General features: G+C 33.8%; 8 protein-coding genes across 9 annotated transcripts; 4 read left to right on the top strand and 4 right to left on the bottom strand.

Moving 5' to 3' along the window:
- Window positions 1–2: 2 nt before the first annotated feature.
- Window positions 3–4373, bottom strand: LOC113503538 (arrestin domain-containing protein 3-like; the record flags this gene model as incomplete). The annotated part of the gene is given in 7 exon segments (XM_026885568.1): window positions 3–55; window positions 429–528; window positions 1042–1239; window positions 2877–2987; window positions 2989–3066; window positions 3518–3700; window positions 4137–4373. Coding segments are annotated over 7 exon segments (960 nt in total), but the record flags the coding sequence as incomplete, so codon positions are not given.
- A 1603-nt stretch (window positions 4374–5976) lies between these two features.
- LOC113503514 (UDP-GlcNAc:betaGal beta-1,3-N-acetylglucosaminyltransferase-like protein 1) lies at window positions 5977–7357 on the top strand. The gene has a single exon (XM_026885538.1). The coding sequence runs from the start codon at window positions 6440–6442 to the stop codon at window positions 7319–7321; it is 882 nt and encodes a 293-aa protein (XP_026741339.1). The 5' UTR covers window positions 5977–6439; the 3' UTR covers window positions 7322–7357.
- A 181-nt stretch (window positions 7358–7538) lies between these two features.
- LOC113503363 (small glutamine-rich tetratricopeptide repeat-containing protein beta-like) lies at window positions 7539–9416 on the top strand. The gene is made up of 5 exons (XM_026885259.1): window positions 7539–7965; window positions 8046–8199; window positions 8324–8424; window positions 8789–8912; window positions 9177–9416. The coding sequence occupies exons 1-5, from the start codon at window positions 7720–7722 to the stop codon at window positions 9278–9280; spliced, it is 729 nt and encodes a 242-aa protein (XP_026741060.1). The 5' UTR covers window positions 7539–7719; the 3' UTR covers window positions 9281–9416.
- A 202-nt stretch (window positions 9417–9618) lies between these two features.
- Window positions 9619–12490, top strand: LOC113503359. Its single transcript, XM_026885254.1, has 3 exons — window positions 9619–10071; window positions 10336–10532; window positions 11040–12490. Exons 1-3 carry the CDS (start codon window positions 9941–9943, stop codon window positions 12023–12025), a joined length of 1314 nt encoding a protein of 437 aa, XP_026741055.1. The 5' UTR covers window positions 9619–9940; the 3' UTR covers window positions 12026–12490.
- On the bottom strand, window positions 12052–14249 carry LOC113503357. The gene is made up of 2 exons (XM_026885245.1): window positions 13836–14249; window positions 12052–13617 (listed from the first exon to the last, which is right to left on the bottom strand). Exons 1-2 carry the CDS (start codon window positions 14028–14030, stop codon window positions 12058–12060), a joined length of 1755 nt encoding a protein of 584 aa, XP_026741046.1. The 5' UTR covers window positions 14031–14249; the 3' UTR covers window positions 12052–12057.
- Window positions 14250–14317: 68 nt separating this feature from the next.
- LOC113503360 lies at window positions 14318–16769 on the top strand. The gene is made up of 3 exons (XM_026885255.1): window positions 14318–14794; window positions 15059–15255; window positions 15763–16769. The coding sequence occupies exons 1-3, from the start codon at window positions 14664–14666 to the stop codon at window positions 16746–16748; spliced, it is 1314 nt and encodes a 437-aa protein (XP_026741056.1). The 5' UTR covers window positions 14318–14663; the 3' UTR covers window positions 16749–16769.
- Window positions 16770–16774: 5 nt separating this feature from the next.
- Window positions 16775–18972, bottom strand: LOC113503355. The gene is made up of 2 exons (XM_026885244.1): window positions 18559–18972; window positions 16775–18340 (listed from the first exon to the last, which is right to left on the bottom strand). The coding sequence occupies exons 1-2, from the start codon at window positions 18751–18753 to the stop codon at window positions 16781–16783; spliced, it is 1755 nt and encodes a 584-aa protein (XP_026741045.1). The 5' UTR covers window positions 18754–18972; the 3' UTR covers window positions 16775–16780.
- Window positions 18973–19169: 197 nt separating this feature from the next.
- On the bottom strand, window positions 19170–25783 carry LOC113503354 (integrator complex subunit 3 homolog). Of its 2 annotated transcripts, XM_026885242.1 has the most exons (5): window positions 25547–25783; window positions 22787–25381; window positions 22080–22205; window positions 20214–20342; window positions 19170–19818 (listed from the first exon to the last, which is right to left on the bottom strand). In XM_026885242.1, the coding sequence occupies exons 1-5, from the start codon at window positions 25619–25621 to the stop codon at window positions 19753–19755; spliced, it is 2991 nt and encodes a 996-aa protein (XP_026741043.1). In that variant the 5' UTR covers window positions 25622–25783; the 3' UTR covers window positions 19170–19752. The 2 variants fall into 2 exon arrangements, with proteins under 2 accessions (XP_026741043.1, XP_026741044.1); XM_026885243.1 differs by lacking the exon at window positions 20214–20342.
- Window positions 25784–26515: the final 732 nt, after the last annotated feature.

The raw sequence follows: 26515 nt of genomic DNA, 5'->3' as shown, positions 1-26515 counted from the left end.
CCTCGGTCTTGAATCGTACGAGCTGTGTACGGAGATTCTTTGTAAACCGGTGATGCTGTAAATAAGATAATTAATAGAAATTATCCTTCTTATCCCTTCGTTCTTTAATAATTTGTGTAAATAATTTAACATGAAGAAAAACGTCCATATTTTCATAGTTTATCCTGATAATGTTAAAAGAATGGGATAACTTTACGACCGACTTTAAATAAGAGGAAGTTTTATGATCTACTAATTGCATTTTGCTAAATATTAAAGCGACTACCTGCCTTATATATTTCATAAATCAAAAAGTATTATATTATATGAGCTAGCGTGGTAACCGTAGTGATCAATGCACATAACTTCTCTATATGGAAAGAGGCTCAGCAAAAGGACATCTACAGCTAGTATTAAACATACATATTAAATATTCCGTAATAACTTACTAAGTGCCGGGTACAATGTCTGGTATGGTGGTTGCACTGGCGGCGCTCCAGGCATCACCCAACCGCCGGGATTGGCGTCACCACCGGGAGCCGACGGCGCCTGTTAACAATTTACAACATATAAAAATATATACGATAGTATCCCAGTAGACAATTTGATGTAAGTACTAAAAATCATAAACTGGTAGAAAAACAGTTTTCTTCAAACAATAAATTTTATTAAATGGCACATTAGCCATAAAATGCAAGTTGCATCTGTTTATTGTCTTGGTAACACTTGAGTTAGGTAGATAATAATTTGTCGTTACTATCTATATGATTTCTTTTCTCATGTGTTCTACGCATACAAGGGCAATAAAACGTCAATATTAAATAACGGTAAAACGAGGTGAATAGAGATTTTTTTGGGGTGGACAGAAGAGTTTTTATTAAACTTGGACGTTTAATAAGACAAAATATAGAGATACGCAATATTATACGAACATTCGCAAACATTTCATAAAGTAATTGTGTTGAAGTATTTTTATGTAAGAAAATATTCATGCAACCTCTAAAACACACTATTTTCTGTTCACCCCTTGAAACTCTATCCACCTCGTTTTACGGTACTTACATTAGGTTGTGCTGGTCCAACGGGTAGGACAGCTGGCTGGCTCGGAGAGTACTGTGCTGGGTCACCGTTCCCAACATTGTCTTGAAGTGGTGCTGAAGGAGTGGCCTGCCCAATCATACCGACTAGCGGCACGGTACCTATAGTGATGTACTTTTTATCGTGCATGTTCATATGCATGCCTGATACTACGCATTCCACCTGTATAAAAATGATAGTTAGTTGAATCTTGATACCTAATCGGATAACCGAGTAGGGTCAGAACGCCAGCACATAAGGTCAATGATAGTGTGACGCGTCGTGGGTTATGCGCAGGTCAGTATTTCTGTGATCCACGAATGCTTGTTCTGAATCTCAGTCTTGTGCACTAAGTCATGAGGACGCACGAAGATTAAACTATTTAAACTCTTTAGTACGGAAGTCACTTTTTAAACAAAAAAAAAACCTTCCTGAATCTTAAATTTGTGACAATTCGCTTTACGCTAAGGGTTAAGCCGTATCAATCTGAGAACATTGAATCGCTCTTGATTATTTGTTTCTGTCAGTTCAATCTCGATTCAAAAAAACTTCTTTTCTAAATCAAAATGTAAGAGGGAGTACGACCGTTAGTGGTCTTGTAAACATTGCGTGTAGCTTATTTACGTCCATTTACTGTACTAAATCTCTCGTTAGATTTGGCTACTAGAGTTTTTGACTTAAGCTCGATGAAATATTTGTTATAATACTATCTTTGGTAGTGAAATCTTTCGACACATTATAGAAATAAAGAATGACACTTTAGGGCAACCAGTAGTTTGGGCCTTTTGGGCGGACTTGATAATTGTTATGTTATCCGTAAGTATTTTATCTCCACAGTAAAATGACTCATTTCCCCTGAGAATCAGACTTATCTACAATGCGCAGTTTTTATAATATTATACGTAGGTAAGTTACAACAACGTATGCAAATATTATGAAGGTCAAAGTGGGTTGCAATAAAGTCATAATCGAATATTGAATAACCGATTACGGTTAAACGTTTCTTTTTTCGATATATTTTAAATCAACGATTTTAAAATAATATATAAAACTATAGCAAGCATTTTTTCAAAACGACCATTCATTAACACAACATACAAATATAATTTAAGACCTAAGCATGACATCATCGTTACATCACAGATACACAAAAACTCAGACACCGTGAGATAAACCACGATATTAGATTACGTTACCTTGGAAACGGCGCCACGAAGCACAGTACAATGATATAATAAGTTTAATAACAGATAATTGTACTGTGGTGTATGATTGACGATGATAATAAAATATAACAAGTTTTATTATGAGAAAAAAAAAGAATTATTATGAGTTACAATACGAGTTGAAGGTTTACATATAGATACAAAGATCCTTTAGTGCCGCGTCTAAATTCTACGAAAGCGCTGGCAAAGAAACAACTATTTACGATCACTTTCGAAGAATTAAAAAATTATTAATTGTCTCATTATTTTATCTTGTATATTTCTGAATTGTTATTCACTGTTGTAAAACTGAATGATAGTGAAATTGAATTTGTGTCCTAACCGGCTTATTTAACACAATTTAATAAAACGACTTTTACGGATTTTATCGCGGTTTAATTTTAAATTAAAAATATGAAGGTAGAACGAGCAACATCTTCTGTCAAGACGAACACCATCTCAGTCTGCCCGTGACCATGATACCTGCAAAGGTGTCGAAACGTCGGGAACTAAAACCAAAAATTAAACCGCGATAAAATCCGTAAAAGTCGTTTCATTTCAATGTCTAACATTCGCGTAAACCTAAGAAACCACAATTTAATAATTTTTACTGACCTTGAAATCGTAGTCCAGGTCAATGATGTTGCAGTTGACGAGATCGGACGGCGGTATTGGGGGTACTTCCATAGTCAAGTTCCAGTTTTTAGTAGAACCTGCAGGGGCCGCGACCTTCTTGTACAGTTAGTACTACATCTTTAGTTTTCTTAAGCGCATTTGTTGGCGATGTAGCTCTGTATGTGACCACCTAAAAGAAAAAGCGATTTAATATTATACATGTGAAAGGAACTCAGTCTGTGTGTCGTTACGTTTTCAAGCCTAATAGACCGATGCTATTAATATTCAGCATGGGGATAGTTTGAACTACAAGAACGAACACAGGCGTCGCACTTGCGGGTGGAGCCGCTGTCCAAAGCTGCTTAGATTACAGTTAAAAATATCAGATAATTATGTGTAGTAGCTTCATTATACTGAAACTGTGAAGAACAAAACTGCATTTCTGCAGTGAGACAATAATAATAATAACTGACTGACTCAAACAAGATAGACCAAAACTGGAAACAAATAATAATTAAAATTAATTGATTTGTAAACATGACGCAGTTTGCCGATTTCCAATTACCACTATAACTGTCTTATAACTAAATATTACTAAGTTTTTTTGGAACGAAAGAAAAGAACAAACTTTAAGAACTCACCTTTCTCAAGAAGATTTTAACAAGATGAAGCTGCACATTACTCTTGTTTTCAATGTCAATTCTTATAGGTATCACTTGTCCAGGCACATAGCCTGACACCGGAGCTTGAACATCAACAGACAGAGGCGGAGAGGCACAGCAGAAGCAACAGAATGTCTTCTCTAGTTGAATATGGATTGGTTCCTATAATAAAAACATTGTATACAGGAAAAATAACAAGTAATTGTTTTTTTTTTGCATATTTATTTGTCTCACATAAATAGTTGAATATTTGTATTAGTATTCTCCACATCTAATTAGAATTCACTTCAGTATTTTCCTTGAGACAAGATCATTTTTCTTAGAAACATAAATAAAAATGCTAGCGATTGAAATGGTTGTTCTCATAAATACATTATGGATGCATTTTGATCGTGTAAATTTATGAGCATATATTGCTACAGAGAAACATTGTCTGTATATAAAAACTATTTGCTAGTAAAGAGACATCAAATATTATGTAACAGTAAAACTTATCAGTTAACATGTATTGTATAGTTCTTTATCTATGCTAATTGATTGCATAAACAAGTTACTTAAATATTACATATTCTATGTGCAACTGTAAAACATTCCTTACCTTATATGAGGGGTTCAGATTCAGGTCAAATGCATTTAGGACAGTGAAAGCCATTTTGGTTTCTTGGTCGAATTTCCATGGACGGTCTAGGGTGACCTTAACTGTGTATCTTATGTATCCATACTGGCCCTCAAAGGATGATGGCAGGACAGGAGGTAATGTACAAGTGAAGTTGTACACTTGTTTGCCTGACGGAATTTCTATTTCATTCCCTGTTAGGAACAAAATTGTACTTATTAGAAATTATTGGGGTAAGTTGCTTTGAAAATCGCTCATTAACTGTTGAAAGATCAAACCTTCTTGTTGTGTTCATGGATTTTATCAATGTGTATATGTGTTGTGGATTAAAATAAAAAAGCAGTATTTTGTGCCAATATAAAAAGTTTGTGTGATAGTGAGTTAAGACTGACACTAGGATGACTAGAGACAGCAAAATGAGTAATGTAAAATGTTAAAAGTGAATAATTTTACTACACTTGCTTTCAATGTGTTCTCAGAAATGCAAGTATGTGTTACCTGTTTTCTTTAGTATTATGTTATACTTATCATAAAAAAAAACAATAACATTTTTTTTTTATGTCAAATCAATGTAATCTGTATATTGTTTGAGTTTATTCAACTATAGTTATCTTTTAACCTTGATCTTACAATGAGGTACATTTAACACTAGTTATTGATGTCAACTTTGTGTGGGATGAATAAATTTCTATTATTAGAAAGAATGCATTGATAAATATCAAACAGAGATTATAATTGAAATAGCTTTTAACAAGTACTAGGTATATCAAATGTTTACAATATTAGATAATAAGTATTGGTTTGCTATTTTATGTAGACAAGTCAAAGGATGTCACCTTTATGTTTGTATAAACATTTATCATCAGGTTTACATTATTTCCCCATTCCTAGCTTCTTAACATAAATTTTACTACCTACCTGTCTATCATGAGTGTGATTTGTGTATCAATGATTTAAAACACAAGAATAATAATGTTAAACCTGAATTGCTCCAAGTAAATAGTAGGACAATTTGGAAATATTCCTCATGGCCTGTGTGCATAGTATCTGAGGTTTCTGTCTTCCCTTCAGAGTTCTGTTCTCCTTACTTTCACACCACTCAGTGTGTGCCTCTCCCTTAATTTTAACATGGATACTACGGAAAAATTCACTCATAAATATAAAACATAAGAAATAACGATGGATTTCTCAACGAATCGTGTTACGATCATCACATAAATAGTTTTATTTTTGTGTGCTAACTAATGCGTGACTCATAATGTATAAGACCACAATAAAAGTAATCGTACGAGCTACATAACATACCTCGAACTTTTTTGGGACTGTCGAACACATACTCTATTCTGCATTTACAGTTTGACCGGCGTAATATGTATTCCATTGGTTGTCGAAATATATATTTGCTTCTTTAAGACCCATAGTTACAAAGAGAAGTATCTTTTCCACTTAGCACTTTAGCACTACTAACAGCAAGCAGAACTATTTCCGAGTTTCCGAGTACTCGTATTGACTGATGCACACAGATGACAACGGGAATGACACTTTAACTTTGACAACTGACATGGAAGTAGACTGACAATGTAGCGGTGATGACTATCAACATATTATCGATACTGAATATTCAGTGACCCAGCTAAATAAAACTTGAATAAAACAAACAGCCAAAAAACTAATATTGCTGTAAGGTTGAAATTAAATTATGAATTCAAGTACGCAACAATACTATTCTATACTTTGATGGAATAGTGTTGATTACTGTTGATGAAAAAAATACATTCGTCCAGAATCGTTTATGGTTACAGATTGAATTGACATTGACAGTTTGACAAATGAATATTGATAAACTGGATTGGAGGCGACAGTTTAATTAATTGATATTTAATATGGTCTGAGATAAAATTTAATTCGAAACGATACTAGTTGTAATAGGTACCGGAAGCTATTGCCTTCATCATGGATTACATTTATTACTATAAACGTGGAATGAGTAATCTTTATGTCAGCACTATTATATATATAACGAACTGAATAATTTGAATTTATTATAATATTATAACGTTTATGGTGAGTTCATTCAAAGCGTAACGTAACCCTTATATGGGTAAGGTACTGAAAGTACTCTCAATGTCAGAAATTTCCATAATTATACCAGTCTATAATGGAGAAAAATGGATTAATGACTGCATGAACTCTATTTAAAACAATCTTTATTTAATGATTACAAAATAAAATTAGAAATTGTCGTTTATAACGATGGTAGCACAGACAATACACAACAACTTTTGATGAAATGGAAACAGATCTTTAATTTAAAAGATGTATCTTACAAGATATTAGGTGGTAATATTTCCAATGGAGTGGGAGCTGCTAAAAATAGAGCTGTGGAAATAAGTACAGGCCAGTTTCTTTGCTTTCAAGATATTGACGATGTAATGAACCCACTTAGAATAAGTTTACAATGGGAAGCTGCAAAATCAAATACCAATGCACTTATTGGTAGTAATATAGTCCGTTGGCCTGAAAATTCAACACCCCGTTATGTTCGTTGGGTTAATAGTCTAACTGATAACCAGTTAAAATTACAAATATACACTTCCTTTGGACCCACACTGCTTATGCCAACATGGTTTTGCCATAGATCTGTTTATGATAAAGTTGGAGGTTTTGTAGAAACTGGGCATGGGACACCAGAAGATCTTATATTCTTTTACAAACATTTGGATGCTGGAGGAGATTTGATTAGAGTGGACCAAGCCCTAGTAGTGTATGTTTACCATGAAGATGCAGCCACTTTTAGTGTGAAACGGGAGATGATTTGGAAGATACAGCTTGAAAGGTTACAACAATGTGTTATGCCATCTTGGAAAGAGTTCACCATCTGGAATGCTGGAAAAAGGGGAAGAAAAGTGGTCCGCTCATTAAACCCAAACAATTTAAATAAAGTGGCTGCTTTCTGTGACATTGATAAAAATAAAATAGGACGTGATATAGAGTTATATTGTCCTATAAAAAGAGAAGTCATTGTGAAGTTGCCTGTGCTTCATTTTACAGAAGCCAAACCACCACTTTTGATTTGTGTTAAACTTGACCTTACAGCTGGGGAATTTGAAAAAAATCTCAGCTCATTGAATCTCACTGAAGGCATAGATTATGTATTATTTAGTTAAATATTTAAGGAATTTATTGCAATTATATATGTTATAAATTATTAAAACTGTTATGCATAACTTTGTTTTTGTTTGATACTTGATGCCCAAAACCATAGTATGTCTGAATATATAATATAATAGTAGGTCACTGCGCTTACCCAGGCTTCTTAGTTTTAGGATTTAGACAAACTTCTAAGTTATCTGTGACCTCACGGCTCACCTGACAGTTAGCTGAATGACAATTGTCAATAATTGATATGTCATTGTCCGAAATGTTGTCCCGGGAAAGTACTTAGAACTATTTTATTTTATTATTTATTGGCATTTATAACAGTAATAAAGTCAGATCGAACTACATAACAGTAAAGCATTTTTACCGTTGCGGAATATTCAAACAATTTTAATATTGATCAGTCATGGACGAAACGAAGAAAGGTAGTCAGTCCACAAGTGTAGAAGATCTTAAAAGTAAAGGAAATGAATGTGTTAAAGAGGAGAAATATATTGAGGCTGTGTTGCATTATACTCAAGCCATAAAGATGGACCCTAATAACTATGTATTGTACAGCAACAGATCGTTTGCATTTCTCAAATTGGACCAGCATTATCTCTCTCTACAAGATGCGAATGAAACAGTCAGATTGCAGCCTCAATGGGCAAAGGTGGGTTTGAACGGTTTTTAAGCGTGTACTATATAAAAGATAGTTTTCTCTGATATTGAACATTACCTATTGAACTTTAGGGATATTTTCGTCGTGCTGAAGTTGAAGCAGCCAGTGGACTTTATGATGAAGCTATTTTATCATACACAACAGCTTTGCAACTAGAACCTCATAATGTAAAATTGATGGAATCAATTAAAAGTATCACTGATATGCAGAAGAAAAAAATCAAAGGTAACTTCTTTTTTTCTTATCAGTTTTTACTGTTTGTAAGGCCAAATGATGGCCTTGTAAGAACTGTACAATAAGCTTAGTCTGTATGTACTCAATTATTAGTTGATATATATTTTTTTTTCAGACAGTCAAAATATCATATGGATCTGCACATGTGTGGGGCTAATTTTCGGCATTGGAGTTGTTGTATTGGATTATAGTTTAACTACAACTCCAACATTAACTGTAAGTTTGTTGTTTTAACTTTTTAGGTGATTTACTTAGTAATGAATGGTATCTTTAAATGTTAAGATAGACTATATTTGTGGGGTAAACAGTTCTCAGGGGTACACGTACAAATGTGTGGTTTTTTAAACTAAAATATCTGAATATTTTGAGAATTAACTTCTATTACTAGGCAAGATTGGCATTAGGTGCTTTGTATTTTATGTGACTCCAGATTAAAGCATAAATTATGCCCTCATAAGGGATATAGTTGATAAATAAATTACATTGTTAAAAATTGCCACTGCCATTAAAGTTAACTAGTTAAATCCCTTTGTTTTATGAATAATTTGTTTAGTAAATAAAATTTTCTTATGAATTTCAGCACCCATTCAGTATGGTGGCATTTTCATTAGCCTTGGCAGGAATGGGCTGGGCCATTGGAAAGAGTGTCACACTAATGGGTACTTGGAGTGCAGGCAAATCACTACAACCACCAGAAGACTTAGGTATTTCATCATTATTCTTCAATATTTTGTACAAATATTTACCTACATTGTGATAAGCTGATAACTGAGACAGTATTTACAAAGTGATGTTTTAATTAATTATGAAGATGTCATTTGCAAGTTCCATGATAGGTTAAACTCTGTTTACTGACTCAAAATGTTATGAATTAGTTACTTACTCTCAGTTCTTATTGTCACTAGTGTAATATTTCTTCATATTTTTAGTTCTTTTTTTGTGACTTATAATTACAATCTGAATTGCAGGTATAAATGGGAACACAGATGAAAAAGATACAGCAGTACCAGAGAAAAAAGCGAAGTACAGCAAAGCACAAGCTAGACAGAGATATAAGCAAGGGAAACTTTAGTTATAAGAATTCTTCTTTTATTTGATGGTTCAATTTTTATAACAGATTTATTAGGTTATAAGCATGTATCAGTGGCTTGGTGAGGGTGTTGTGTTGTTAAAGTTTCTGCTAGTCCAATTAAACTAGATAGTCCAGATTTTCAAAGACTTAACAATGATAAAAGACATTTTTAAAACTACATTTCATAAATTGTCATAATTACAATGAGGTTTATAATAAAATATTTACCATTTCCTAAAAATTTAATCCATGTTTAGTACTTTTATATAGTTATGTTAGTTTTGTACTTAGAACATAATTATTATGTTAAATACTGAAATATTTAAACAATAGGGAGTATGCGTATGATTTAAATAAGGGTCAATTATTTTTTTATATATTCTTTATTGCTTTGGAATTACGCTTAAACCAAAAAAAATCCGCATAATATCTTTTTAATTAAAAAAATAAATTATTAAAAGTCCAAAAAACGAGCGGGAAATTCAAAGTAATTGAAACGCAACGCTATTGGTCATATTGAATGTGACGTAAAAGTCTATAATAACAGTGTGAACTGATATAGCATTTGCTGTGTTTTTGTAATCGAATTAAGTTTATTGTGGTTTCTATACATATTTGGAGTTATATTGCATTGTTTTGTAAGAATAAACTCGTAGGAAAATGACTGATACCGGTTTTGTGAAGGCACAATCAGATAATCTCCCCAAAATTGATGTGTTCATGATGTCAACATTTTTTGCATCTAATCCCGATTTTACGTCTGCTGAAATCAAAGGAGTGAAAGCTACAAGGTAATTATATATTTGATTTAATGTTTATTCGATCTTTTACGACTTTTCTGTAACAATTTATACATATACGGAGAACATAACCTAAAAGGTAAATAAGAGAAAATATCGAATGTTTGCATATTACTTACATTGAAGCATTGAATACAGTCGAGTTATTGATCATAATATATGATCAAATTCATATTCGCGAAATATTTTATTAAATTAATTAATTAATTAAATAAGATCCCTTCCCATTGTAATAATATTTATTGCTTTTTATAGATCCGGACGAGAATCATATGGTGACTCAGCCATTGGATATGTTCAAGTTAAACGGGAGGGTAATATATGTATTGTGAAAGCGCGAATAACCCCTGAACACAACGTCCGCCAGAAGTGTTACACTGTAACAGCTACCTGTAATGAGGCTGAAGAAACTGTCATGTCTGTGCTGTGTGAAGACTGTGCAGCACATAAAGGTAGATAATAGCAATACAAAAGTGTCTTTACTATCAATTTTTAAGAGTGTCTGAGCGGGGAATAGTATATTATGCAACTAGTGAATAAAAGATGGATTTAAAGCGAGGGGCATAAATGAATCACGAGCAAGTGAAGGATTCTAATGACCGTAGGGAGTGATTCATGATGATTGAATAACGAGCAAAGAGAGTGATTCAAAAGTTAGAATCCTGAGCGTTGCATACTATACTTTATACCATGACTACGAGAAAAAGAAATATTTAAGCTAAAATAGACATTTTCATAAGGAGTTTGTATCGAGTATTTGCGAAAGGAGGTTGTATAGCATTGAGATGGAGGTCGAATATATTGGTGTGTTCTAAATTCAAACACCAAAACAGTGATTAAAAGAGCTTTTTATTCACTGTTTTCAGTGATTAAAAGTAGCTTTTTAGAGGGGCAATAGTATAAAAATATTTTTCTTTAATTTTTATTTAGCTGTGATGATTGGTCTTTTTCTTTTTCAGGAGGCTGTAAACATGCCATAGCCTTTTTGGCTTGGCTACATAGGCGTAGTGAAGACCCTCCATCCACTAGTGTTGATTGCTACTGGAAAAAGTCTAAGTTGTCCTCAGTGGGTACAAGTCTTAAGTTTATTAAGGCAAAGGATATTTGTAATGCAACAAAGACACAGCCAAACCCTGCATCAACACAGACTTCACAAGAATCCTTTTTCAGTATTGTAAAAACATATAGTAAGAAAGTTGGTGACACAGAGAATCAACTCATGAAATATTATAAAGAACCAAGCAATTCAGAAAAGTTATCAATTCATTATTTAGTAAGTATAACGCAGAATAAACCGAAAACTGCCGAAGAGTTTATTGAATTTTGCAAGCAGATGATGCAGACTAAAGCATGTGAAGAAGCTGCACTTGCAACTTCAGAACAAAGTGAGTGCCCTTTATGGTATGAGTTGCGATATGCAAGGATCACTGCATCAAAAGCGCATGAGGCTGCACACTGCAAGGTGTTGGATGGAGCTTTAACCGAAGCCATCATGGGAGCATCAAAACTAAAAGACACAGATGCCATGAAAAGAGGAAGAATGTTAGAAAGTGAAGTCAAATTAGAGGTAGAAAAAAATAAAAAAATAAAAATAAACAAATGTGGGATTATATTGGATCCACTACATCCCATTATGGGTGCATCACCTGATGGGGAAACTGTTGATTATAGCATTGAAATTAAATGCCCTTCATCAGAAAAATCTATGAATCAGTACATTGGAAAAAATAACACAATAGCAGTAAAATTCATGGCACAGGTTCAGTTACAGATGCATTTCTCAAATAAAACTAAAGCACTATTTTGTGTAGCACAAAGTGATTTTGAAGAATCAAAGAAAGTACATATAATAGAGGTACACTATGATAAGGAGTTTTGTGAAAACTTGATAGAAAAATGTACTTTATTTTGGTGTAAGGCAATTTTTCCTTTGTTATTTAAATAGGACAAACTCAAATAAAACAAAATTAATTAAATCTATTTTTTTATTAAAACATCCTGAATATTAATCAAACCACAAGCTATGATTATAACTTCATCTATAATAGGGATTAAGCTATGGTCAACACATGCATGAGGCAGTAACATGTGAAATTCCCTTAATCTATTTATAACTCGTTCTATATGAATCCTTAATGCTGCTATTCTTTTTGACTGTTTTACATCTTCTTTTGCACTGGCAGTAGACTTGAAAACAGAAGGAGGTCGTATAAGTCTACATTGCTTTTTTTCTAGCAAATGTGATATTTCTTTAAAGCCTCTGTCAGCCATAACTGCAGTTTTAGGTGGCAAACAGTCAAGAAAACCACAGTCTTCCACTATCATTACGTCCGTTGCCCTGCCACTGTATCCAACAGAGATAAAGTTAACCAATCCATCAGGTGTACAAGAAATTAAATATTTCAATGTGTTACATTTTTTATATTGTGACCAACTAACTGATTGATGGACTGCATTGGATGGTTTTTCAATCTGAATTTCTAGGCAATCAATTATAGAAACAACATTAGAGTACCTGGCCCTGAATGCAATAGGCAAATTTTGAAATATCTCTTTTGTTGTTGGCCATATGATCAACTCTTTCATCTTCATTGCCAATAAAGGTAAGCATTTTGAAAAAATTCTGCTTATTGCACTCTGTGTATACCCAAACTGTAAGGCTAATATACTGAAAGACTCATTAAGTTTTATTTTTTTTAATGTAATTAAAATGTCTACAGTGGGAAGTGGAAGGTTTTCACTTAACAATTTTATTATATAGTATGATTTTTTTGGTACACCTAGCAACATTTTAGGCTCCTTTTCTATTGCTAGTAATATGCAACTACGCATTTGACTTTTAAATTGTGTCTCATTTTCTGAATCATCATCTATAGACCAGCTCGATTCTGAACTCATTTCTGATCCAAAAGATGATGATAATGCTGATGAAGGTTGAGCTGAAGAGACTGATGCAATATCAGCAGGGTCAGTTTGAAATAATTTCCTTTTAATTCCAGAAGTTTGCGCTATTTTCAATGGAGATGTTGAGGTAGTTTTAGATAAAATACGAAATGGAGATATTGCTGTATTCTTAGTTATTGCACTCAAATTAACATTGACACCTTTACTTCTGTAATAATGTATTTTCCTATTGACCTGAATAGCCTTGTCAACATAAATTACTTTTTTATTAACATCAGCTAAAGAGGTGCTGCAACAAGGTTCGTCAAAGTTTACAGTTTCAGTATATTCTGTGTGTAAGTGAGATGAGGGCATACTGGCACCTTCTTCTATATAACTGTGTTTTGATGATTCACTCATTTTGACAGCACTAACAGTTTGTTTAGCGGGAGGCATAGATAAAGCATCTTCAATTATTTCTTGATGTTTTCTCTTTAAGAAACCTTTTCTCTCTGGTGGTGACTGCAACTCAGTGTCCTTTTGACACTGAAATTTGTGAGGAATAATACCTTTCTTTAATCGTAATGTAGTTTTCTGATTTTCTTGTAAAGTCATGATTTTGTACTGCATATAATTTTCTGTATCCTCTTCTACCTGAAAAAAATAAAAAATAATAAAAGAAAACATGAAATTTGGAAATTAGATGTAGATAATTTGGATCATAGGCTTCATTTCAGTCATTGGTACTGGTAACCTCTCACAAAATTTTTACCGATAAAGAAAAGAGGTTATTTTGACAAATGTTTTAGGTGTCACAGAAACAAAATACTTATAACATAATATTATTGTTTATAGTTGGCATAAATACTTACGTTGAAGTGATCTTCACAACAATATAAACAAGTTGATGGTGATACCATGTCCCTTTTCATGATTTTACACCAGTTTTTTCTTACAACCGCACCTCTCGGGACAAGAAAAAACACTTTATCGGGTGCATTCTTCGTAGTATTTTTACATTTTGGTACAATACAATATTTGTAAGTCGGTTTCTTTTGTTGATCCATTGTAAAATATTCGTAAAACACAAAATATAAGTTACGAAGCACATGCAAAGCACAGTTTAATAGTAGTAGAAAGTTACTGTCAGTGTCAGACTCAGACTGTCTGTCACGTGATTTTTTGTTATTATAGACTTTGACGTCACACCAAGGTGGCGGGCGTTTTAAAGTGCCATTATTTGTTTAATATTTTAATGATTTTTTCCCCTTCTAATTTTATTTTTTTTGGCGCTGCATATTTTTTTACAATTATGTAACAATGTAAGAAATATTATAAAAATATAAAAAAAATACATGCATACTCCCTAATAGGGAGTATGCGTATGATTTAAATAAGGGTCAATTATTTTTTTATATATTCTTTATTGCTTTGGAATTACGCTTAAACCAAAAAAAATCCGCATAATATCTTTTTAATTAAAAAAATAAATTATTAAAAGTCCAAAAAACGAGCGGGAAATTCAAAGTAATTGAAACGCAACGCTATTGGTCATATTGAATGTGACGTAAAAGTCTATAATAACAGTGTGAACTGATATAGCATTTGCTGTGTTTTTGTAATCGAATTAAGTTTATTGTGGTTTCTATACATATTTGGAGTTATATTGCATTGTTTTGTAAGAATAAACTCGTAGGAAAATGACTGATACCGGTTTTGTGAAGGCACAATCAGATAATCTCCCCAAAATTGATGTGTTCATGATGTCAACATTTTTTGCATCTAATCCCGATTTTACGTCTGCTGAAATCAAAGGAGTGAAAGCTACAAGGTAATTATATATTTGATTTAATGTTTATTCGATCTTTTACGACTTTTCTGTAACAATTTATACATATACGGAGAACATAACCTAAAAGGTAAATAAGAGAAAATATCGAATGTTTGCATATTACTTACATTGAAGCATTGAATACAGTCGAGTTATTGATCATAATATATGATCAAATTCATATTCGCGAAATATTTTATTAAATTAATTAATTAATTAAATAAGATCCCTTCCCATTGTAATAATATTTATTGCTTTTTATAGATCCGGACGAGAATCATATGGTGACTCAGCCATTGGATATGTTCAAGTTAAACGGGAGGGTAATATATGTATTGTGAAAGCGCGAATAACCCCTGAACACAACGTCCGCCAGAAGTGTTACACTGTAACAGCTACCTGTAATGAGGCTGAAGAAACTGTCATGTCTGTGCTGTGTGAAGACTGTGCAGCACATAAAGGTAGATAATAGCAATACAAAAGTGTCTTTACTATCAATTTTTAAGAGTGTCTGAGCGGGGAATAGTATATTATGCAACTAGTGAATAAAAGATGGATTTAAAGCGAGGGGCATAAATGAATCACGAGCAAGTGAAGGATTCTAATGACCGTAGGGAGTGATTCATGATGATTGAATAACGAGCAAAGAGAGTGATTCAAAAGTTAGAATCCTGAGCGTTGCATACTATACTTTATACCATGACTACGAGAAAAAGAAATATTTAAGCTAAAATAGACATTTTCATAAGGAGTTTGTATCGAGTATTTGCGAAAGGAGGTTGTATAGCATTGAGATGGAGGTCGAATATATTGGTGTGTTCTAAATTCAAACACCAAAACAGTGATTAAAAGAGCTTTTTATTCACTGTTTTCAGTGATTAAAAGTAGCTTTTTAGAGGGGCAATAGTATAAAAATATTTTTCTTTAATTTTTATTTAGCTGTGATGATTGGTCTTTTTCTTTTTCAGGAGGCTGTAAACATGCCATAGCCTTTTTGGCTTGGCTACATAGGCGTAGTGAAGACCCTCCATCCACTAGTGTTGATTGCTACTGGAAAAAGTCTAAGTTGTCCTCAGTGGGTACAAGTCTTAAGTTTATTAAGGCAAAGGATATTTGTAATGCAACAAAGACACAGCCAAACCCTGCATCAACACAGACTTCACAAGAATCCTTTTTCAGTATTGTAAAAACATATAGTAAGAAAGTTGGTGACACAGAGAATCAACTCATGAAATATTATAAAGAACCAAGCAATTCAGAAAAGTTATCAATTCATTATTTAGTAAGTATAACGCAGAATAAACCGAAAACTGCCGAAGAGTTTATTGAATTTTGCAAGCAGATGATGCAGACTAAAGCATGTGAAGAAGCTGCACTTGCAACTTCAGAACAAAGTGAGTGCCCTTTATGGTATGAGTTGCGATATGCAAGGATCACTGCATCAAAAGCGCATGAGGCTGCACACTGCAAGGTGTTGGATGGAGCTTTAACCGAAGCCATCATGGGAGCATCAAAACTAAAAGACACAGATGCCATGAAAAGAGGAAGAATGTTAGAAAGTGAAGTCAAATTAGAGGTAGAAAAAAATAAAAAAATAAAAATAAACAAATGTGGGATTATATTGGATCCACTACATCCCATTATGGGTGCATCACCTGATGGGGAAACTGCTGATTATAGCATTGAAATTAAATGCCCTTCATCAGAAAAATCTATGAATCAGTACATTGGAAAAAATAACACAATAGCAGTAAAATTCATGGCACAGGTTCAGTTACAGATGCATTTCTCAAATAAAACTAAAGCACTATTTTGTGTAGCACAAAGTGATTTTGAAGAATCAAAGAAAGTACATATAATAGAAGTACACTATGATAAGGAGTTTTGTGAAAACTTGATAGAAAAATGTACTTTATTTTGGTGTAAGGCAATTTTTCCTTTGTTATTTAAATAGGACAAACTCAAATAAAACAAAATTAATTAAATCTATTTTTTTATTAAAACATCCTGAATATTAATCAAACCACAAGCTATGATTATAACTTCATCTATAATAGGGATTAAGCTATGGTCAACACATGCATGAGGCAGTAACATGTGAAATTCCCTTAATCTATTTATAACTCGTTCTATATGAATCCTTAATGCTGCTATTCTTTTTGACTGTTTTACATCTTCTTTTGCACTGGCAGTAGACTTGAAAACAGAAGGAGGTCGTATAAGTCTACATTGCTTTTTTTCTAGCAAATGTGATATTTCTTTAAAGCCTCTGTCAGCCATAACTGCAGTTTTAGGTGGCAAACAGTCAAGAAAACCACAGTCTTCCACTATCATTACGTCCGTTGCCCTGCCACTGTATCCAACAGAGATAAAGTTAACCAATCCATCAGGTGTACAAGAAATTAAATATTTCAATGTGTTACATTTTTTATATTGTGACCAACTAACTGATTGATGGACTGCATTGGATGGTTTTTCAATCTGAATTTCTAGGCAATCAATTATAGAAACAACATTAGAGTACCTGGCCCTGAATGCAATAGGCAAATTTTGAAATATCTCTTTTGTTGTTGGCCATATGATCAACTCTTTCATCTTCATTGCCAATAAAGGTAAGCATTTTGAAAAAATTCTGCTTATTGCACTCTGTGTATACCCAAACTGTAAGGCTAATATACTGAAAGACTCATTAAGTTTTATTTTTTTTAATGTAATTAAAATGTCTACAGTGGGAAGTGGAAGGTTTTCACTTAACAATTTTATTATATAGTATGATTTTTTTGGTACACCTAGCAACATTTTAGGCTCCTTTTCTATTGCTAGTAATATGCAACTACGCATTTGACTTTTAAATTGTGTCTCATTTTCTGAATCATCATCTATAGACCAGCTCGATTCTGAACTCATTTCTGATCCAAAAGATGATGATAATGCTGATGAAGGTTGAGCTGAAGAGACTGATGCAATATCAGCAGGGTCAGTTTGAAATAATTTCCTTTTAATTCCAGAAGTTTGCGCTATTTTCAATGGAGATGTTGAGGTAGTTTTAGATAAAATACGAAATGGAGATATTGCTGTATTCTTAGTTATTGCACTCAAATTAACATTGACACCTTTACTTCTGTAATAATGTATTTTCCTATTGACCTGAATAGCCTTGTCAACATAAATTACTTTTTTATTAACATCAGCTAAAGAGGTGCTGCAACAAGGTTCGTCAAAGTTTACAGTTTCAGTATATTCTGTGTGTAAGTGAGATGAGGGCATACTGGCACCTTCTTCTATATAACTGTGTTTTGATGATTCACTCATTTTGACAGCACTAACAGTTTGTTTAGCGGGAGGCATAGATAAAGCATCTTCAATTATTTCTTGATGTTTTCTCTTTAAGAAACCTTTTCTCTCTGGTGGTGACTGCAACTCAGTGTCCTTTTGACACTGAAATTTGTGAGGAATAATACCTTTCTTTAATCGTAATGTAGTTTTCTGATTTTCTTGTAAAGTCATGATTTTGTACTGCATATAATTTTCTGTATCCTCTTCTACCTGAAAAAAATAAAAAATAATAAAAGAAAACATGAAATTTGGAAATTAGATGTAGATAATTTGGATCATAGGCTTCATTTCAGTCATTGGTACTGGTAACCTCTCACAAAATTTTTACCGATAAAGAAAAGAGGTTATTTTGACAAATGTTTTAGGTGTCACAGAAACAAAATACTTATAACATAATATTATTGTTTATAGTTGGCATAAATACTTACGTTGAAGTGATCTTCACAACAATATAAACAAGTTGATGGTGATACCATGTCCCTTTTCATGATTTTACACCAGTTTTTTCTTACAACCGCACCTCTCGGGACAAGAAAAAACACTTTATCGGGTGCATTCTTCGTAGTATTTTTACATTTTGGTACAATACAATATTTGTAAGTCGGTTTCTTTTGTTGATCCATTGTAAAATATTCGTAAAACACAAAATATAAGTTACGAAGCACATGCAAAGCACAGTTTAATAGTAGTAGAAAGTTACTGTCAGTGTCAGACTCAGACTGTCTGTCACGTGATTTTTTGTTATTATAGACTTTGACGTCACACCAAGGTGGCGGGCGTTTTAAAGTGCCATTATTTGTTTAATATTTTAATGATTTTTTCCCCTTCTAATTTTATTTTTTTTGGCGCTGCATATTTTTTTACAATTATGTAACAATGTAAGAAATATTATAAAAATATAAAAAAAATACATGCATACTCCCTATTGGTTTACAATCAGTATCCCTATATTCTGAATGTTTTAAAGAAAATTACAAAACTAAAATATACATATCTCGTTTTAATTAATACAATATTTTAGGTCAATTGAAACATAAAATAAGGGGGAAATACTTTATTGATCCTAGTGTAAAATGTATTTCGAAAATTCCAGAATACAATATATCCTTTGAATAAAATCTTGGTCTTCATACCTTATACTTAAAATAAGTTCAACATGTACGGGGATAAAAAAATCTGTACAACAATAGGGTACCTACATTTACAATAAATGACTACTGTGACAAAATGTACAGCTCATGTCTCACAGAACATACTCGGTGATTTCTCTGTTTAAGCTATTGGAAGAATCATATGGTTATTTGATCATTTACATCAATGTAAGCGAGCTTGTTCCGTTGCGTCACAACATGTACCATCGCTACGAACATGAAATTAATAAACAAAATAAAAAAATCTCCACCGAAATATATCTGACAAAAACCATGGATATAACTCTTCATAAATAACATTTACACAGTACCAAGGCAAATTATGCGACAGTGAAAGGTACCATTCTTGGAATCGCACCTGCGTAATAACGTAAGGTAACAAACAATGTATTACACATACTACTAATTTTTATTGTATTGTAGAGTTGCACTTTGGTGTTTAAAATTACCGTTCTTTCTACAAAAGATATGTCAATCACTATCCGAGATTGCCTTCTTTCTCCGTTTGGCCTGTTTAGGTTTAACTATCTCTTCTTCCTGAAAAAGATAAACATCATAATTGAATTAGTAATCACAGCAAGTCATTCATTGTATTAGATTATCATTCTGACGTTATATTTTGTACACAGTTGTGATTAAACAAAAAAAAAAAAATTAGTACTTATCGAGTCTCAAGGACACGTAAGTGATAGAAAAAAATACTTAGTATTAAATAAAGTCATTAGTGCTGTTTATTTTATTATTTGATAAAACATTTCAGTTTAAGCACAAATACCGATTTGAACGAGTGCTTTAAAACAATATCTGCAACAGTTCCAAGTTATAGTATTTTCAACTATCCCAGATTGTAGACAGTTTAATCCTATTTTTTATAAAACCTACGTAAATTTTGAATATAAGCTAAATAAAAACTAAGAATAGTTTTTATATACCTCACTATCTTCATTAGACGAATGCAGATTCTGGTTAAGTGGTAATGAATTTGAAACTAATTTCCTGGCTCGTCTTGATATAGGCAACTCGTCCTCCCACGCCAAAGCGAGTAAATCACTATATTGTCTCTGTAATGATAAAGGCAAACCTTGATATGAGTTTGGACATTACAATGTATATTAACTTGTGCCTGTAAGCGTTAGGTTTGATACCCCTGGTGTACCGCAGAGCCGTATTGTATTGATCCTTCAGTACTCCTATCGCTAGAAATTATAGGCCAGTCGAATAACCTGGGGAAAAACGGCCAAGTGCGAGTCGGGTTCGCGCCCGCAAGGGATGCGCACCATTATTATTTTATCAATATTTTTTGTTAAGTGCGAGTCAAACTCGCGACACTGAGAGTTCTGTACAAATAGGACAAATAAAATGAATATGAAACAGCGTGCAACAGTGCACATTTCATAAGATTAGGACAAGAAGCCTACGAAAGGCCGATAAACACTGTAAAACAATATAGTATAGGGTAATTTTACTATTTGAGTACAGATTCCTAAAACGACTTTGAAGGCGTGTAAATCAATTATTTGTTGTACCTAATTACTAAAAGAATGACGACAACATCTTTTTCAAATGATGTATTATTTGCTGGGATGTCAAAATTTATATTCTTAAAGGGGTCTTGGGCTATTATAATGTTACAGCTAATTGCTCAATCAGTGTTATATAATAAGTTATGTACGTATGATTCAGAGTATTGTCACTCCACTATTAAATTCCCTTAGGAGGTTAAATAAGAGTTAAGGACAAGCTTGATTGGATATTTCTTCATTTTCTACTATTAGCTGCCACCTTTGGTTCTTATTCTAATTTTATATATTGCCTTCAAGTATTGACAGTTAAGGAAATTTATTTTAAAAGGGATAGATTTTTTTATTGTTCTGTTAAACAAGATTAATAAGTGATTTGTAGCTAACCAATATTTATAATCGATGTTATGTGAGACTTTGTCCTGTTTCAATGGTTTTGTAACAGTTTTCCTCATAATTATATAAGGGTACTAAGTGTATGTATAACAATAATGTTCGAATTTTGGCTAAATAACACTTTTAGGTGGATTTTTAGATTCGCCTTATTTAGGAACCCTAACGTTTCTTTGCCTACAAAACGATGAAAATTTTATAGCGACACTGTGTACATATACCTACCCATAGGAATAACCTTTTCCATTGGTCGCTTTGACCCTGATGGCGACAAAATATAAAAACTGTCAAGTGCCAGTCGGACTCGCAGCACTGAGGATTTCGTACAAATATGGTAAAGATAAACAAATCAGTTGTTACGGTTTTAAACTTATGACTTACCAACAAATTCAGGACCGTCACCGTAACAAACTTTGCTCAATCTTTAGTTTTTTTCGCGGCAACAGAAAAACTTAATCTGTGACTTTTTACTTTTAAGCGACAAAGATACAGCCGATGAACGAATGGACGCAGTGGAACCCTTATCAATAGGTTTGTGTAAAACTAAGAATAGGATCACACTTATTTTTTTATGTTTTACGACGATTAAGATGAGGACAATTTAGTATTTGTAGGGCTATCAGATCCAACGTATCAATACGTTGTGTTGAAAATCGGCTATCGAAATTGCAGAAGTAATATTCTTAATCCGCCTAGATTGATAGAAATACTAAAGGATCACACAATATTAGACCTAAGCGAGAAAGAGATTCACAACCCTTGGCGCAGAAAGCCAAGTTTTAGCCATTGACCAATTATTGTTTGACGAATAACCGAGAGAAATACTTTACATCCAATTCGCATTGAACTTAAAATTACCCTTAACTTAATGATCGGAGAACTTACCCTTAAACTATCACTACTATTCGACTGCGCTAGTTGTAGCGCTTTCTGCATACATTCCATATTAAAAATTGACATGTCGTTTTGTTCCACACAGCAGACTCTCATTTGCTCCAAGTGGCCAAGCACCTGTATAACATAATTTCAAAATTGAGAACTCAATTATAAAACTGGAATTATTCATCAAACGCGTTCGACAGGTTCATCTTATATATTCACATTCGCAATTAAGGCGAACAAAATATTGTCAGATTGCAATGGGCCTATTTGATTGATTAAATCTCTGATGGATGTTAGTTAGCCTTTTTTACTATATTTTTTTTTTGTATACCAATATGTGAAGCAAATAATTATTCAATCAACATTATGTTAATCTAATAGTATACTGTAAGGCAGTGGTTTGCTGCTTGCCATCGCATGCGTCTCTAGTGTTTCGTCAACTATAGTGAATGGGTCTCGTGCTCAAGAGGTTTCAGCTTGCTCTTGTGCAATTTGTTTAATAAGCAATAGAGGGAAATGGTTTATTAGGCGCGAAGGCTAGCAACCAAGACAACAAATTATCTTAGAAACTCACATGTGCCTGATGCACGTGGTTTTCTGGTTTCATGTTCTAGTCATCCCGTTAGTGAAGTAAAGTATTAACATAAACATGAATTATGACGTAACTTACGATGAAAAAAAAAATAGTTTTGAAATGAAATAATATTTACCAATTCTGCCGAAGGCGGAGCGTTTGGTGGTATACTATGCTTTCCTGGACGTTTTCTTTTGTTCGGACTGGTGCCTGGATATCTCGTGCTTAAAAGAACTGAAAGTAAATCGCCGACTTTGTCTTCGTAATCTTGACACCAATACATAAGCGTCGACACTACGAAAGTGTCTTCTTCGTCAACTGGTCGGCAGAATAACTGACGCACTACATCGGCAGTTGGTTTCTCTTGTTTTAACATCAAAAGAACGGATGTTAAAGCTTCTGCGTGTTCTTTGTACGACAGTTTCGGTATGATTGGTAACACATCTTCAACTGATATGTCGTGTGCCGTCAGCAGTTGCCAAAGACAGTATTGTTCGAATGTCTCCCAGCCTAAGCTCGTCGATAGCATTGTCGTGATGTCATCTGACTTGAACATCATCAAAGTGCCCTGTAGAGTCAAACACACGAGCCGCTGTAGTTGAGTCGCGTCTAAAGTTGCCACAATGGCGTGTAACAATCTTATGTGGTTTTGAGCTTGATCCTTAAATTCTCTATACACATCTGGGATTAACCACACTAAAACGTTAGCATCATATTCTTGACATTTTTCAAAATCATCCGCTAAACTCTCACCAACTTTAATTTCTAAATAGCTACAATAATCTCTGTACACTTCTGCTTTGAATTTAACATTTCTACGTTTTGCGGCGTCTCGTTCTCCGCGCCTTTCGCGCTCATAACAAGATTTTAGATAAAACAACAGACAGAATCCAACAGTGTGGAGAGTATTTTGAGCTTGAATTTCTTTGAAAGTTTCTAATACAAGTTTGCGTTTGGCTTCGTCACTGCTTGTAAGGAAAGTGAACATTGCAAATATCGGTGAATTCAGAGCTACTTCTATTTCCGCTGGTGTTGGATTCCGACTAATTTTTAGGGGCGGCACTTCTTGTACTGCTGCTGTGAATAGATCAGCTAGTGCGGTTGCTGTAGGCATTGGTGTAGTGCAGGCGTTGATCAGAGCGGTAGCCGCAGCGGAAGAACGATCATCTAACAACGTTTCAGCAAGAGGACGTAACATGAGAGGTAGTGCTGCTGCCAATTCAGGTCTTTCCCGTGCGCGGACTTCAGATAGAGGCAAGTCATCGTCATCAGTGTCTTCAGCTATGTTTGGAGCAGTTTCCTCTTCATCATCAGAGAATGCCGGTTCGTCAGGACCTCCTCGTGGTAAGTCATCGTTTCCTTCTTCACGAATTCCTGAAACACCTTCACCATTTCCATTGGTGCAAAACTCTTTGAATGTCTCCCTCACCGTTGTTCTTAATTCCCGGTCTAACTTTGGAGAGTCAAACAATGGGTGCAAATTGGGAAGTACTCTCTTTTCAATTATCTGTTGTAATGAATTAAAAATGCCATGCCTAACCTTATCAGCAAAAGGAGGATAAAAGTTTGGAATGATTCGACAAAGAAAATCAAGTAATGTGGCAGTCACGGCTGGGTGTGATCTCATTGAGTGGTGCATGACAAGAATAGCTGGTTCAATGTTCATTATGTTATCTTTTTCAGAGTCATAGAATAACCAGTCATAAAACAGAGCAAGTTTTGCATTAGATGCAGCTACATTAGAAGTACAAGTGGTAAGAAGCCATCCAATGACTGCCCACCTTGGAATGATATCGGAACACAGGAGCTCATTAGTGGGATGTATTACACCAACTATAAAACGGATCATGTCACTTCTTAACGATTGTGATTCAGGAGTGGCTAGGTATTGTCTTTGAAACCACTCTTGATATTTTTTATGGTGACCAAATCTAACTTGGGATGTTAGAAACACAAGTTTTCGTTCCATATCAGGAGTGAGTCTTGATTGTAAGTATCTGCGAGATGTTCTGGTTTGTAAGAGTTGTAACACATTGGTAAAAGTAGGACATAATGATTTAGGATTGATCAAAATATCCTGCCATAACTGATTGAATTCCGGAATACGAGCAACATTCTGAAGTAGTCTTACCATATCCCTTCCCAGAGTTAAAACATCTGAAAAGCGCTCTCTGATAAGAGTGATAACAAAGTTGACTTCCTTCTGTCTTAAGCTCATCAGCTGTGGTATATTATGATCTTCTATTAATCTCAAATATGTGTATACAACCATGCATATTAGCACAGGATACTTATCTAACCAAGCACGGTTTTCAATATAAATATCTAAAAGAGATTCTACCAGTATTATGTTTTTAGGAGTAATATCTCCTCCAGATGCGTAGCGCATCAAGTTCCAACAAACACTGTCTATGCCAGTGACTGCATTCCTTATCATTTCCTTTATGAGCCATAATAGTTGGTTGCGAGTAGTGTCATGGAACTTCAAGTACCTCTCCAAGATTAAGTTAGACAGGTTATTGAGCACACACGTCAGACCATCCCTCGTCACCAGTGTTAGATCTCGGTAGCACTTGGTCGCGTTGTGAGGCTCCGTGAGAATAGTCATCAGCATTCCAAGAGATACATCTTCATGATTCTTGCATGCGGCATTGTTCAGTGCATCGTGAGCTTCTTTCTCGCTGCAGTCGGCCACAAGTGATTGAAAGTAGTTGTAAGCTCTCTCGTACCTCTGAAAACGATAAAATCTAATAAGATGACTGAAAGCACTCACTTAAAATCGAATTTCGCGCCACGCACACTGCAGCGCCACCACTACTAATGTTAGAAATACGATTGTACATGGCCGACTATATAGATATTCTTTGTTGAGAAACTGCGAAATTTTACACAGTACCTCCTCAACTTCGTCCTTGTTTTCTATGGCGGTGCACACAAATAATCTAGGTGAAATAGGTTTGCTCTGCTCCATAATTTGTAGATTATTAAAACTACTTATTATAATAAAAATTTAGCGCAGGTTGCCTCCTGCATGGCTATCGTAAGCGAAAAATATTTATGAAGCAATACAATCACAAACATGAATGTGTGCGTGTATATGTCACCGACCGTGAGGAAAAAACGAAAGTTAGAAAATGCCGACAGATAGCGCTTTAGTACACTGAGATGTCAACTACAAAAATCCCAAAATTTTGGTATAAATGCATGTTGAAAACCTGCACAATGGTATATTTGTAATACATGAGCTGGCAGCATTTGCGAGTGATAGATAGTGAGCTGTATTCTGATAGGTTGAAGATTCCTTCGTCAATGATCCTCATTGGTTAATATCCATAGTGTTGCTATCAATTACTACACAAATGCTTCTATAAGCAAAGAAAAAATTAATAAGTCAGTTTGAGATTCTTGATTATCTCATTGATCAGTTTATTATTTTACCAAAGTTTAGTTAACAGTTTATCAATTTGACTTACGTATGCGTTGCATTCGTTACGTAGTAGTTCGAAAGTTTTTGAAAAGTTTTAGTTTCTCATCTACGGTTTGATAATTTAAATCTGTTAAGTCTTTTAAGGTTTTCAAGGATTAAAATAATAAAAGGAACTTTTATAGGCATGCGTGATATAAAAGTAGGTTGGATTTTTAAAGTAAAAGTAAAGATTTGATGTCATTGATTATATATAGTTCGGCTTATATTCTTCACGTTACCGCTTACGTTAGTTTAAACTACAGAATGATTACCTGATTACCTTGTCCTATTTTTCAAATGTAGATTAGATAACTAAGTTCGATTAAATTTTAATAATCTTCATATATTCATATTGAGTGCACTTTATTTACACAACAAACCTACTCATAGTTGATTACT

Source organism: Trichoplusia ni, chromosome 19 (genome assembly GCF_003590095.1).
Source record: "Trichoplusia ni isolate ovarian cell line Hi5 chromosome 19, tn1, whole genome shotgun sequence".
NCBI classification, from domain to species: domain Eukaryota; kingdom Metazoa; phylum Arthropoda; class Insecta; order Lepidoptera; family Noctuidae; genus Trichoplusia; species Trichoplusia ni.
The sequence above is the reverse complement of the archived record's forward strand: the minus strand, read 5'-3'. Positions and strand labels throughout refer to the sequence as shown.

Bases quoted from the DNA above. Each gene is read 5' to 3' on its own strand.
- LOC113503363 (XM_026885259.1), top strand. From the start codon at position 7,720: ATGGACGAAACGAAGAAAGGTAGTCAGTCCACAAGTGTAGAAGATCTT. The intron at 8,200-8,323 runs GTAACTTCTTTT...TTTTTTTTTCAG, and splicing joins GCAGAAGAAAAAAATCAAAG to ACAGTCAAAATATCATATGG. The intron at 8,913-9,176 runs GTATTTCATCAT...TCTGAATTGCAG, and splicing joins ACAACCACCAGAAGACTTAG to GTATAAATGGGAACACAGAT.
- LOC113503354 (XM_026885242.1), bottom strand. From the start codon at position 25,621: ATGGAGCAGAGCAAACCTATTTCACCTAGATTATTTGTGTGCACCGCC. The intron at 25,382-25,546 runs GTACTGTGTAAA...TATCGTTTTCAG, and splicing joins ACAAGGACGAAGTTGAGGAG to AGGTACGAGAGAGCTTACAA. The intron at 20,343-22,079 runs GTAAGTTCTCCG...TTATCATTACAG, and splicing joins ATAGTAGTGATAGTTTAAGG to AGACAATATAGTGATTTACT.
- LOC113503360 (XM_026885255.1), top strand. From the start codon at position 14,664: ATGACTGATACCGGTTTTGTGAAGGCACAATCAGATAATCTCCCCAAA. The intron at 14,795-15,058 runs GTAATTATATAT...TGCTTTTTATAG, and splicing joins AAAGGAGTGAAAGCTACAAG to ATCCGGACGAGAATCATATG. The intron at 15,256-15,762 runs GTAGATAATAGC...TTTCTTTTTCAG, and splicing joins AGACTGTGCAGCACATAAAG to GAGGCTGTAAACATGCCATA.
- LOC113503355 (XM_026885244.1), bottom strand. From the start codon at position 18,753: ATGGATCAACAAAAGAAACCGACTTACAAATATTGTATTGTACCAAAA. The intron at 18,341-18,558 runs GTAAGTATTTAT...TATTTTTTTCAG, and splicing joins GTTGTGAAGATCACTTCAAC to GTAGAAGAGGATACAGAAAA.
- LOC113503359 (XM_026885254.1), top strand. From the start codon at position 9,941: ATGACTGATACCGGTTTTGTGAAGGCACAATCAGATAATCTCCCCAAA. The intron at 10,072-10,335 runs GTAATTATATAT...TGCTTTTTATAG, and splicing joins AAAGGAGTGAAAGCTACAAG to ATCCGGACGAGAATCATATG. The intron at 10,533-11,039 runs GTAGATAATAGC...TTTCTTTTTCAG, and splicing joins AGACTGTGCAGCACATAAAG to GAGGCTGTAAACATGCCATA.
- LOC113503514 (XM_026885538.1), top strand. From the start codon at position 6,440: ATGAAATGGAAACAGATCTTTAATTTAAAAGATGTATCTTACAAGATA.
- LOC113503357 (XM_026885245.1), bottom strand. From the start codon at position 14,030: ATGGATCAACAAAAGAAACCGACTTACAAATATTGTATTGTACCAAAA. The intron at 13,618-13,835 runs GTAAGTATTTAT...TATTTTTTTCAG, and splicing joins GTTGTGAAGATCACTTCAAC to GTAGAAGAGGATACAGAAAA.